The sequence below is a fragment of the Schistocerca gregaria genome, chromosome 1 (genome assembly GCF_023897955.1).
Source record: "Schistocerca gregaria isolate iqSchGreg1 chromosome 1, iqSchGreg1.2, whole genome shotgun sequence".
NCBI classification, from domain to species: Eukaryota; Metazoa; Arthropoda; class Insecta; order Orthoptera; family Acrididae; genus Schistocerca; species Schistocerca gregaria.
Window position 1 is genome coordinate 938,988,767 of NC_064920.1, and position 12,773 is coordinate 939,001,539.

General features: G+C 40.1%; 1 protein-coding gene across 8 annotated transcripts in view; it reads left to right on the forward strand.

Moving 5' to 3' along the window:
• LOC126275354 (large proline-rich protein BAG6-like) overlaps positions 1-12,773 on the forward strand; it is a 229,037-nt gene that overhangs the window by 77,613 nt on the left and 138,651 nt on the right. For all 8 annotated transcript variants that reach the window (XM_049977192.1, XM_049977196.1, XM_049977189.1 and 5 more), the window contains exons 6-7: positions 1,019-1,181; positions 8,397-8,617. In XM_049977192.1, the coding sequence (XP_049833149.1) occupies positions 1,019-1,181; positions 8,397-8,617 (384 nt within the window). The remainder of the gene's footprint in view (positions 1-1,018; positions 1,182-8,396; positions 8,618-12,773) is intronic.

The window sequence follows — 12,773 nt, forward strand, 5'->3', positions numbered from 1 at the left end:
GAAGTAAATTGGAAAAAGAAAACGCTACATGGCAAGCACCCGTATCATCTAACACAGCCCCACATCGATCAAGATGCATCCAACACATGGCTAAGAAAAGGCAATATATACAGTGAGATGGAAGGATTCATGATTGCAATACAGGATCAAACAATAAACACCAGATATTACAGCAAGCACATTATTAAAGATCCCAATACCACAACATATAAATGTAGACTTTGCAAACAACAAATAGAAACAGTAGATCACATCACAAGCGGATGTACGATACTAGCAAATACAGACAACCCCAGAAGACATGACAATGTAGCAAAAATAATACAACAACAACTAGCCATACAACATTAACTAATGAAACAGCATGTTCCCACATACAAGTATGCACCACAAAATGTACTGGAGAATGATGAAATACAAATTATACTGGAACAGAACCATTATAACAGATAAAACACCACCTCATAACAAACCTGACATCATACTAACCAATAAAAAGAAGAAATTAACACAACTAATCGAAATATCCATACCCAATACAACAAACATACAGAAGAAAACAGGAGAAAAAATTGAAAAATGCATCCAACTGGCTGAGGAAGTCAAGGACATGTGGCATCAGGATAAAGTTGACATTATACGAATAATACTATCAACTACAGGAGTCATACCACACAATATCCACCAGTACATCAATGCAGTACAGCTACATCCAAGCATATATATACAACTACAGAAATCTGTAATTATTGATACATTTTCAATTACCCGAAAGTTCCTAAATGCAATGTAACATATACCGTACAGTTAAAAGGAAGTCACGCTTGGTCAAGGTCCGCGTCACTTTCCATTTTTAACCAGACCTAAGGTCTGAGAAAGGGAAGAAGAAGAAGATGATGATGATGATGATGATGATGATGATGATGATGACGATGATACTTTATTCCAGATGTTTGATTATTTTTAAGTTCAATAATGTTTCTAACAGTACTAATTTACAAATGTTATATTTTTACAGGAATACAAGCACCCCCTTCCTCAAATGTTTTATCAACCAGTCGTGTTTCATTGGCACGCAACATGCTCGCAAGAGCATCTAATGTATTGAATCGTTTGGAGAATCCTCAGACTTCACAGGAAGAAACGCCAGAAACCCCACCAGGGGAAGACGAAAATGTGACGTAAGTTGAAAGTTACGTTTTGCCCTTGATCAACATTTCAAGTTTGGTTTCTTGTTAACTGTATGTTGCTAACAATACTGGAGACTGGACTAGTCATGTCCAGATTTGCTACATCTAATCTCTAATAATTTTGTGCTGAGCCTTCTTATTGAAAATTGTTGCTCCCAATAGAATGTTTGCAAAATTTTAAAATCTTAAATAATCTAAAGAGTCAGTCATGCATATTTGTTTGTGGAGTATTTGTGTTGGTAATTTCTTAACCAGAATTGTCATTCAAGAGGCAAATTTTTATGAGCGCCAATTAAAAAACTAAACTCCTCCCGAATAGACCATGAAGGCCCAACGGTACTGAGTGGCCGCTGTTTCATCCTCAGCCCGTAGGCGTCACTTGATGTGGATATGGAGGGGCATATGGTCAGCACACCATTCTCCCAGCTGTAGGTCAGTTTCCGAGACCTGATTATGAGTGCCAATAGTCACGTAAAGTGTACTTGAAACTGTCCTAGCTTTTTGGAACTCTTCAGGGAGAAAAGATGGATAGGTTGAAGCAGTTAACACTCGGGAAGTTTTGTGCCTTTTTGTATGTGTGCATGTACAGCACCAAAAACTTTTCCTCCTGCAGAACATTGATGGCCAGCAAATGTATTTTTTAATTACAGGGTTGTTGAATGAGTTAGAAAAATGGCTGTTTCTCCCACCATCATTATGTTGCTTCTAGCGTCACATATATATGAAGATCATGCAGATTTTAGTGTAGTTGAAATTGAGGAAAATATAGGCCTAGATACACAATTTTCATTTCAGAAATGATTACAGTGATTGCCGAAGCTTGAAACAATGTGTTTTCAGGAAGTAAAATGTGTGTACCAAGAGTCTTTTTGTAGTGCCTATCTGGTGACTCGGCATCTCTGCTATATGATGAGTAACAACTTTACTTTTCACAATATTGTTGCATTCCATCCTGGATTTTCTATCGTTCGATTAGTTTTTATATACTTCTGCTTATTGCAGCAGCATCTGCAGACTATATAATAAAAATATTCATAGAAGTTTAAGTTCAAAAGAAGTATCAAGAATTACAACAGGCACTAAAACCTTCAGAGTAAGCATCACAACTGCATTTGTGTCTATGGGCTGGAAGAAACATGTTGAAAAGCCATATACCATTGAATATACTACTCTGAATCAGATTTGCCTGCTGCAGCCATTTGAAACTAATGTGGTGGTGGTGGTGGTGGTGGTGGTGGTGGTGGTGGTGGTGGTGGTGGTGGTGGTGGTCTTCAGTCCTGAGACTTGTTTGATGCAGCTCTCCATACTACTCTATCGTGCGCAAACTTCATCTCCCTGTACCTACTGCAACTTACAACCTTCTGAATCTGCTTAGTGTATCCATCTCTTGGTCTCCCTCTACGATTTTTACCCTCTACGCTGCCCCCCCCCCCCCCCCCCCCCCCCACCCCAATGCTAAATTGATGATCCCTTGGTGCCTTAGAACATGTCCTTCCAACCCGACCCTTCTTCTTGACAAGTGGTGCCACAAACTCCTCTTCTCCCCAATCATACTCAATACCTCCTCTTTAGTTATGTGATCTACACATCTAATCTTCAGCATTCTTCTGTAGGACCACATTTCGAAAGCTTCTGTTCTCTTCTTGCCCAAACTAATTATCGTCCATGTTTCACTTCCAAACATAGCTCCACTCCAAACAAATACTTTCAGAAATGACTTCCTGACACTTAAATTTTACTTGAATTTACAATTCCTCTTCTTCAGAAACGCTTTCCTTGCCATTACCAGTCTACATTTTATATCCTCTCTACTTCGAACATCATCAGTTATTTTTCTCCCCAAATAGCAAAACTCCTTTACTACTTTAAGTATCTCATTTCCTAATCTAATTCCCTTAGCATCACCTGAGTTAATTCGACTACATTCCATTATCCTCGTTTTGCTTTTGTTGATGTTCATCTTATATCCTCCTTTCAACTGCTCTTCCAAGTCCTTTGCTCTCTCTGACAGAATTACAATGTCATCGGCGAACCTGAAGGTTTTTATTTCTTCTCCATGGATTTTAATACCTACTCCGAATTTTTCTTTCATTTCCTTTACTGCCTGCTCAATATACAGATCGAATAACATTGGGGAGAGGCTACAACCCTGTCTCACTCCCTTCCCAACTGCTACTTCCCTTTCATGCACCTCGACTCTTATAACTGCTATCTGGTTTCTGTATAAATTGTAAATAGCCTTTCGCTCCTTGTATTTTACCCCTGCCACCTTCAAAATTTGAAAGAGAGTATTCCAGTCAACATTGTCAAAAGCTTTCTGTAAGTCTAAACTGTAGTCTGTAAACTACAATATGAAATTTATAATAATTTAACTGTTGTAGGCCTAAGAATTGCAATAAAAACAGCATTCATCTGCAAACTATCCATGAAGAAAATTAATGCATATTTATCAAGAACTGTTTCGTGAATAGAGAGTATGTGCATTTCTGTACTTACATTTTTTTCATTCTGTTGCATGTTTCGTTGGTGTCTTGATGGCTGCTATTCAGTGCACCGTTTCAACACATTTTTTCACACAATTTTCATTCACCAGTTCATTTCACATGAATTTGCACAAAGTGTGATCTGAGCCGAAACTTCTGACCCCATTCTCAGTGAGAGGTGTTATGTTATTGCCACTGCTCACTTGGTAATCGTGGCACTAATTTTGATTGTTTCATCAGAACTGGCATGGAGTGGCTGCTGGGAGGTGTGTGTGTGTGTGTGTGTGTGTGTGTGTGTGTGTGTGTGTGGGGGGGGGGGGGGGGGGGGAGAGCGAGAGAGAGAGAGAGAGAGCTGGAAGGAGGTTTCAGGAGGGAATTGAGGGAACATAAGTTTTTTTTATTATTATTATTTTTAAGCTGTTTGAGTGGTATGTTTTATGTGGGGAGGTGCCTTTGTATAGTTCCTTGAGTGTTCCAAACTGTGTTTTGTTGCACAGTGTTGTACTTTCTTTCAGGACTATCTTCCCTTGTATTATTGCTTTTTGTACGTGGTAGTTCTTCTCTATTGTGAGTTTGTGATAGGGACTGTTGCTTTCTCCGAGGATCGAAAGATCAGTTTCAATGTTATTTGGGTGGTGGTTTTCTTGTATTAGGTGATCTGCAAAAGTGGAGTGTGTACTATCACTTCTTAGGGCTCTGAAGTGTTCAGAGTACCTCGTTTTGAAATTTCTGCAGGTTTGGCCTATGTAGACTGACTGGCATGAACTGCAGGTTAACTGATATATTCCAGCTGTGAAGAATTTGTCTGCTGAAGTGTTCTTAGTGCTTAGATTTTTCAGTACTGTGTTTTTTGTGCGAAATGATATTTGTAGCCCTTGTTTCTTCCGTATGTTGCCCACCCCATGGACAGTTTCTGTTACTGTATGGTAGTATTTGCCATTCTGAACTCTTTGTAGGGTGTTCCTGATACCATGTGTTTGTCTGGAGTTTGTGTTCTTGGTTTTCTGTTGTGGCTGGTGGTTTGTTTATGGTTTGTTCTCTCTTAATCTGTGTTTGTGGTTTTTTTAAGTAATTTTGTTGTTCAGTTTGCTTATCATTTGTCTGTTGTTACCCTTCTCTTTGGGTATTTTGTGTATTGTGTTCAGTTCCTGTGTGTAGTTGAGTTTGTCTAGTGTAGTCCTGGTGAGCCTGTGTAGCAAGTGTCGGAAACTTTAGAGTTTATGTGCTTGAGGATGGTTAGAGTTAATGTGAATGATTGTACTTGTGGCTGCAGGTTCCCTGAAAATTCCAAAATTCTGTTTGTTGTCGATACTGTGTATGGTGGTGTCTAAGAAAGTAGTTTCATTTCCTCTTCTGTCTCAATGGTGAATTTCAGGTTTGGGTGAAATGTATTTGTATCACTGTGTAATTGTTTTATTTGGGTGTCTGTTTCATCAATCAAGTAAATGATGTCGTCCACATATCGGTACCAGTATATAAACTTGTACTGTTTTTGATGTATGATTCCAATGAATATTTTGTTTTCAATGTGGTTTAGAAATGTGTTTGCAAGTAGACCACTGATGGGTGGGCCCATTGATAGGCCATCATTTTGTATATAAATTCCTCCTTAAAAGTGAAGTCCTCTTGTTATAATCTTTAGGGTGGGTTCTATTTCATCTGTGTGTGCAGTACTGTCATAATGCAACAAAGTGCATAAATAAGACGTTTTATACCAAGTTGTGAAAAATGTAATCAGGATGTACCTGATGCTTGTGCAAGTGACTGGAACAGTAACAGTAAGCAAAAATGCCTGACTGGTTTACACACTCTTGAAGAGAAAGGAAACTAATGATTTAGTGGGACATTTGAATTGACGTGCATCATGCATTACAATAGGTGACTTCAAGACAGTGCAACAGATATTGCCACAGAATTGACAAATGTCACTTGACATGTCAGAGACTCCTGAAACCTCTTCTTCATAATAGGATGCACAGAACACGCTGAATGAATGATTGAGATTAATATTGAAAGAATTGGGACTCAGCAGGGATAGTATTGACTAGCAGAAAGTGACTAGAACGAAAACAGCTAGAGCTGTCCTCAACACATCATCAATTTTTTTAAACTGCCACTGGGTAACATCTGGGGTACAAACTTCAGCTTCTGGCAAAATATTTGTCATCATTCATATGCCTCAAAGATTTCCTTTAAAAGCCCAGGCCCAAGACAATGTATATAACTTTCCTCATTCACAACAGAGTGATCTAGCATGAATTCTTACATAAAGATCCAACTATCAACACCAGATTATATGAAGCCATTTCAAATTGTCCATTTTTACACAAGTGATATGTCTGACTAGAATTTTACAGGGAAGGAAAGTAGTCTGCTGTAATACAGTGGCCACTTACATGCTGCAATTGCTACAAGCAGTTCAGTTGTCGAGTGCCCTCAAAATGTTCTCGATATCAATCGTACTACACAAATTTGATTTCTGCTGACAGCTTATGAATTTTTATTCAAGGAAATTCTTAAAGTTATCTTTTGCAGACATATCGGACACCCGAGATATGTGAGAATAATGTTCTGATTGGCCCCACAACAAATCTAGCATTACAATTTCCAGCAGCTTTACAAAATTTGAAAAAAGTTCAATATGGGCAGTGGGCAGTATGGCTAGTATGTTGGTATTGAATAGATATATTTTCTTAATGTTATTTCTTTCATTTGCTCCACGTACACTATTCACTGTATCTGTAAATAATCTCGGTTTCATTGTTAAGCTACAAGCAGTTTGTGCAGAATGGAAAGAGATTTTACTGGCACTTATTTTTCAGCCACACTCAAAGATATTGTAAGTGTATGTTACATGAGAAAGACAAATTATAACACATCGTATGATATTTGATGTAGGGATTTGTAAGTTCACTGGTAGTGGGGCATTGCCATAGTCATATCTAGGGAGCATGTATTTTTGCTGACAGTCTGTGACATTTATCAATATATCTATGTATATCCAGAGATGGGAACTCGCCCTTCAGTATATCCTCTCTTCTCGATATCCACCAGGCCTCAACCTCCGCTAATTTCAAGTTGCCGCCACTCATACCTCACCTGTCTTTCAACAACTTCTTTGCCTCTGTACTTCCGCCTCGACTGACATCTCTGCCCGAACTCTTTGCCTTTACAAATGTCTGCTTGTGTCTGTGTATGTGCAGATGGATATGTGTGTGTGACCGAGTGTACACCTGTCCTTTTTTCCCCCTAAGGTAAGTCTTTCCGCTCCCTGGATTGGAATGACTCCTTACCCTCTTCCTTAAAACCCACATCCTTTCGTCTTTTCCTCTCCTTCCCTCTTTCCTGAAGAAGCAACCGTCGGTTGCGAAAGCTAGAAATTCTGTGTGGGTGTTTGTGTGTTTTATTTATTGTGCCTATCTACTGGCGCTTTCCCACTTGGTAAGTCTTGGAATCTTTGTTTTTAATATATCTATGTATGCTAATTTAAATTCCTGGTTGGAACATAATAAATGGTATAGGAACAAACAACTACTCACTCCAGGAATGTAATCTGCTGAATAGATGTTGACTAAATAAGAGAGATAAGATAACAAATTGTAGTAAGGAGTCTCTCTTTGCCATAAGCTATGTTGAAACATGTCTCAGTGTTATGCCACTGCCCTTTTATCCCTGTGAAAATTGGTACCTAAAATTTCCTACAGTTTGAATATTGCACACAGTCAATAGTAAAAACTTGAGCTGTTAGGCACCTCTAATTGTGTCTTTCAACTGTCGGTCTGCTACATGCCCTGTTTGTGGGTTCATTAATGTGAGTGTTGTTGCCAATTTCTTTAAATTGTGTTCTACCGCGTCTGCAAATCCAGAAATAGCTGACTGGAGGGAACAAAGGATCTGCATAAAGTTCTATTCTAAACTCCACAAAACTGCAGCTGATACCCTCTACATGCCACAAACAATTGTGGAAGTGCGTGAAATGGTCCACAATGACAGGAGGCTAACAGACCATGATGGCAATGATTGTGAAATAATTGGAATTTCATACATGACCTGTCAAAACATCTTAGCTTGTTGACGCATTATACCTTATGAATTCGAACAGGAGACAAATTGCAGCACAATCCGTTTTTGTCTTTTGATCACCAACCAGTCAGACCATTGGACTCTGATGCTCAATGAGTGCAGGACACAGTTAAGAGATCATCCAAACTTCCTATCCAGAATGAAAACTACCAACAAATCATGGGTGTATAATTATGACCTCAACACAAAATGGTAATTTTTGCAGGGGAAGACCCCATCCTAACGCCAGCACAAAAAAGTGCACAAAGTTCACACAAAATCAAGACAGTATCAGTTTGCTTGACATCAGTTATTCCCGATTTGCCCCAATCACCACATCTCACCGGCTCGCTCTTGCCACCATCCCTCTCCAGCTTGACCCACACTCCTCACTTCAACCACTGCTGCCTCTAGCTACTGGGCATCACTGCCAAGTGAATTGCAGGGTCAAAGAATGCGTTGCAAGGCCAATTCTCACATATAAAATTCACATTGCTATTGCAAGGGAGGATCTAAATGGCGTGGATTGTAACTGAAGTTGAGCTACTTATGCTCAGCACAATCACTGAATATGAAACAAAGATTTATAACTTAAATTTTATAAATTTTTAAATTTGAATGTGAATGATCTTAACACTTTCTATTCATATTTCTGTTTCAGTGCTAGCTCGAGTGCAGTTGGAAGCATCACTGTTACAGACAACGTAGGCGGTGGAAATCAGTCACTGCCATCAACTTTAGCACATGCCACCCAAGCCGCCACAGCAGCTGCTATAGCTGCTGCAGTGTCAGCTGCTCACGCAGTTGGTGTGCCTAACATTACTATTGTCAGAGGGGGTTCTGGCAGTGGCCAACAACAAGACGCCAGCATACTTGTTAGTGGTGGGTTACGATAGACAACTTAACTTCTGTCCAAGTCAAACATTTATTGTCTAAACCAGTGGTTGGCAAACTAATGCCACATACAGGCTGAAGCATGTATTAGTGTGGTCCGCTGTTTCACAGCTATGTCTTATAATGCTATGCATGTAGTGACTAAATGCCAAAACAAATAATGTCAGCCAACATTAAGAGTGTAGTTTCTCTCTCAGTAACAGATTCTTACAGTAAAAATAATATTTTAAGATATACTTAATTTTAATTGACACTGGTAAATTTGGCAGCTTACCTCAATGGCAGAAGTGAACACTGCAGTGTTAGAGAACAAGAGATGTTTTGTTGACTGCCTTAAAGTACTGACAACTCATATGGATCAAGTGCTATGACATATAATGTTGACACAGAAGAAACATGGATTTGTGAATGTGCATTACCGAGATGGTCATTGTCAGATGTGGTGCTTATTTGTAGCAAGAAACATTAAATTTATCAAGCCTATTGTAATACAAGGCAATGAGTAGAAAAAGACATCAAAACATCTAGTAAATATTTGCAGTTGTCACATTATTGCATGATGGATTTCAATATAGATACAATTGTTGTTGTTATTGATCAGTTAATCATACGCTCACACAGAAAACACAACTCTATTTTGCACGGCAATTACATTGCCACAACTTTGTGGTCATTAAAACAGAGCAGTCTACACGATATGTTCAGAAAGATATCGGCTTTAACGATGAGTACTTTGGGGCCAGCAGCCAATGTGTCATGCCATTGCTGTAGCTAGTCTTTAAGACACAGAGGAATTAGAGTCACTGGCCATGTGTGGGCAGTGATTTAAATCCATGGGGAAAGTGGAAAATTTGTGGAGGATACAGTGATCATTGCAGCTGCACAGACTACCCTAGCATACCTATCTGATCCAAATTCTGAATTTATCTCATCGATCCAAATCAATGCCCCATGCAGCCATCTCTGATTCCTTTGTGTCTTAATTCATATTGGCTAGTGGATCAAAATGGTGTCTGTTCTTTTGGACATGTTACATAGGTTACCAATTAACAATAAGGTCCGTACATATGTGGCTAGGGCTGCCACCGCACGAGCTGCCACCGCACAATATCAGTATTGGCTCTTAGCAAAATAGTTTGACAACCACTGGTCTAAACCTTATGTCACCCTCACATATGACCACATTAAAGGAAGTTTCATGGTTTTGTGTGAACTAAAAGTTTCTTTTAGTGTTTTTTACTTTCTTTCTAGAAGCTGGTGTATTGTGGGTCCATTATTGTTAATAGATACAGTGGTGAACTTCGTTGAAGAATTTTATTTTGAAGATAACTTCAGTGGTAGAATTGTAGCTAGTTGAAGGAAATGTTACTCAGACTCAGCATTGCTGTGTAAAGGATGGATATTTTTCATGCAGTTACAAATAGGGTCTTGATTTGATTTCAAACCAACAGCAGTTTTTTTTCAAAATTATATACATTGTGTTGAGGTATAGTAATTAATGCAGAGTTGTTCACTGTTACACTGTTCCCTGTACGTAAAACTGAAACGAGGGTTATCGTTTTGGTTTTAAGGTTTGCATAGAACTGGAAAATAATCCTTCATATGTTTTCTGCAAACTGATTTTCTTAAATCAACTCTGTTACATTGTGTAGACTAGTTTATGAAACAAAGTAATTATTCATTTATATTTATCTTATTGTGATAATTCACTGCAATTACAGTCACTACATTTCCTTTTTGATAGCACCCCTTTTCATGCTCATTTCTGAAGTAATTTTTTCTGACATATGTTTATTATTATTATTATTATTATTATTATTATTATTAGTAGTAGTAGTAGTAGTAGTAGTAGTATTGTGACATAAACTTGAAATCCTGAGTTTATTTGAGCAATTAGAGAACAAACTTTCGAAAACACACAACCTTGCTTACATCTGTTTCAGCACATTATAGTTTAATGTTCAGCCACTAGTATATCCAGTCCTGCATTTGTAGCCTGGCTGTTGTGTTTTGGTTGAGGTGTTGCCCATCTACCCATTGTATTAGAGAAAACACCTGATTCTCACTAGACTGATGTCCCTACAGGTGTTGGAGTTTTTCTTAATTACTTATGCTAAAAAATGCCTCCACTTTTCGGAGAATTTGGTGTCAGTCCCATGAAATATCCACAGCTGAAGCTAAATAATATTTAGTGTGCTCCTGAACATCTCAAAGACAAATTCAAAAGTGTGTGCATGCCAGACAGAGAGATGATGATGCATGAGGGTGATTTGAAAAGTTCTCGGAATGGAATAGAAAAAAGTACTAACATCACTGAAACTTCTTTTATTTTTCAATGTAGTCTCCTTTGTACATAATGCACTTATGCACTTGGTCCAACGATGTTAGTGCCTTGATCCTCTCTAGAAAATGAGTTTCCTCCAGGCCTGCAAAATAGTTGTCAACTCAGACTATCAATTCTTCGTTTGAAGTGAATCCTTCTCCACAGAAAAATTCAGTTTTGGGAAGAGATGGAAGTCTGATGCAGCCATATCAGGTCAATAAGGCGGGTGTGGCAACGGTATTCTCCAGTAATTGTTTGCCCAGTGGGGAGATAATCTACAAATAGAATCCCCTTCACATCCCAGAAAACTGATGCCATGACCTTTCCCACCAAAGGAATTGTCTTTGCTTTCTTTGGTGGCAGAGAATCAGCATGTTTCCACTGCTTTGACAGTTGCTTTGTCTCGGGGGTATAGAAGTACACCCAAGTTTCATCTGTGGGCAGAAACCACTGTAAAAAAATCTTGTTCACTTCTCCTAAATTGTGGCAAAGTGTTATAACGTCAAGTTGAACAAATACATTTCAAGGACGACAAGACATGTAAGTCACAGATCAAGTAAACAAAGTAAGATGTGTGTACACTGTAACAGTCAAATCAGCACTGAGTCTAAGGCTAGCGGCCGCTGGTTGGCTGGCAGCTTAGGTGGCGCTGCTGCTGCATGGCTGGCAGACAGCGCTGCATGTAGAGGATGCGCTTAACTGCACGGTGGCACTTTGAAAAATCAGTGAGTCACAACACACACATTGTTCAGATATGCCCATTCTCATGTGTTTTTGATCCATTGTCGAGAGTCACGGCACCCATCTGGCATATAATTTTTTCATTTCTAATTCTTCAGTTAAAATGTGATATACCTTTTCAGATTACATCTGGCAAGCATGAGCAATTTCACATACTTTCAGTCGGCGATCCTCCTTGATCATTTTACGCACTTTTGCAATGATTTCTGGAATAGTGGCACATCTTGGCTGACCACTGTGCAGATCATTATGTAAGCTCTCCTGACCAAATATAAATTCATTTGCCCACTTGGCAACATTTGAATATGAAGGAGCAGAGTCCCGCAGTGTATTCTGGAAATCGGCATGAATGTCCGTTGCCCCCCCCCCCCACCCCGTTGTGGTGGGGTCGTCATGTACCCTCTAGGTTGTAGCCCCCCTGACAACACAGGGATCGTACTGCTGATACCTGAGCTGCACCCTCCCCACGTCGGCCAAGGAGTAGATGCCCGTGTCCTTGGGGCATCAGGACTCCCGGCAACGGTCATCCTGCCAGGCGGCCCTTGCTGAGGCTGGGTGGCGCCCATGGAGAGAGCCCCTGGTCGGAGTGGGTGGTATCGGGGCGGACATTTCGCAGATGAAACGTCAACATGTATCGGGTCGATCTGCGCTCGAGTCTTTTAAAAAGAAAGGTACTGTCTCTGGTTCTGGTTCTCCTGCCCTTTCCCCATTGGCCACTCCCTGGGAGAAAGGACAGGCCCGCCGGCTTGGGGCGAAGTACTTCCCCCACTATTTAGTCTGCTCTCGGACCAATGGGGGGGGGGGGGGGGGACGTTCGCCACCTCCAAGCCCATGTTCTTTGTCCAGCACATCGAGGACATCTTCGGGGAAATCGAAGCTCTCAGTAAAATGCGTTCGGGGTCTGTTGTTATAAAGACCACCTCCGCCACACAGTCGGCGGCGTTCCAGGTGTGTGACCGACTAGGGGACATCCCAGTGTCCATTGTCCCGCATCTGGCACTGAATAGGACGCGGGGGTTATTTTTCATCGGGACCTCCTGCTGCAATCTGATGAGGAGCTCAGGGCCAACCTGGAGCGCC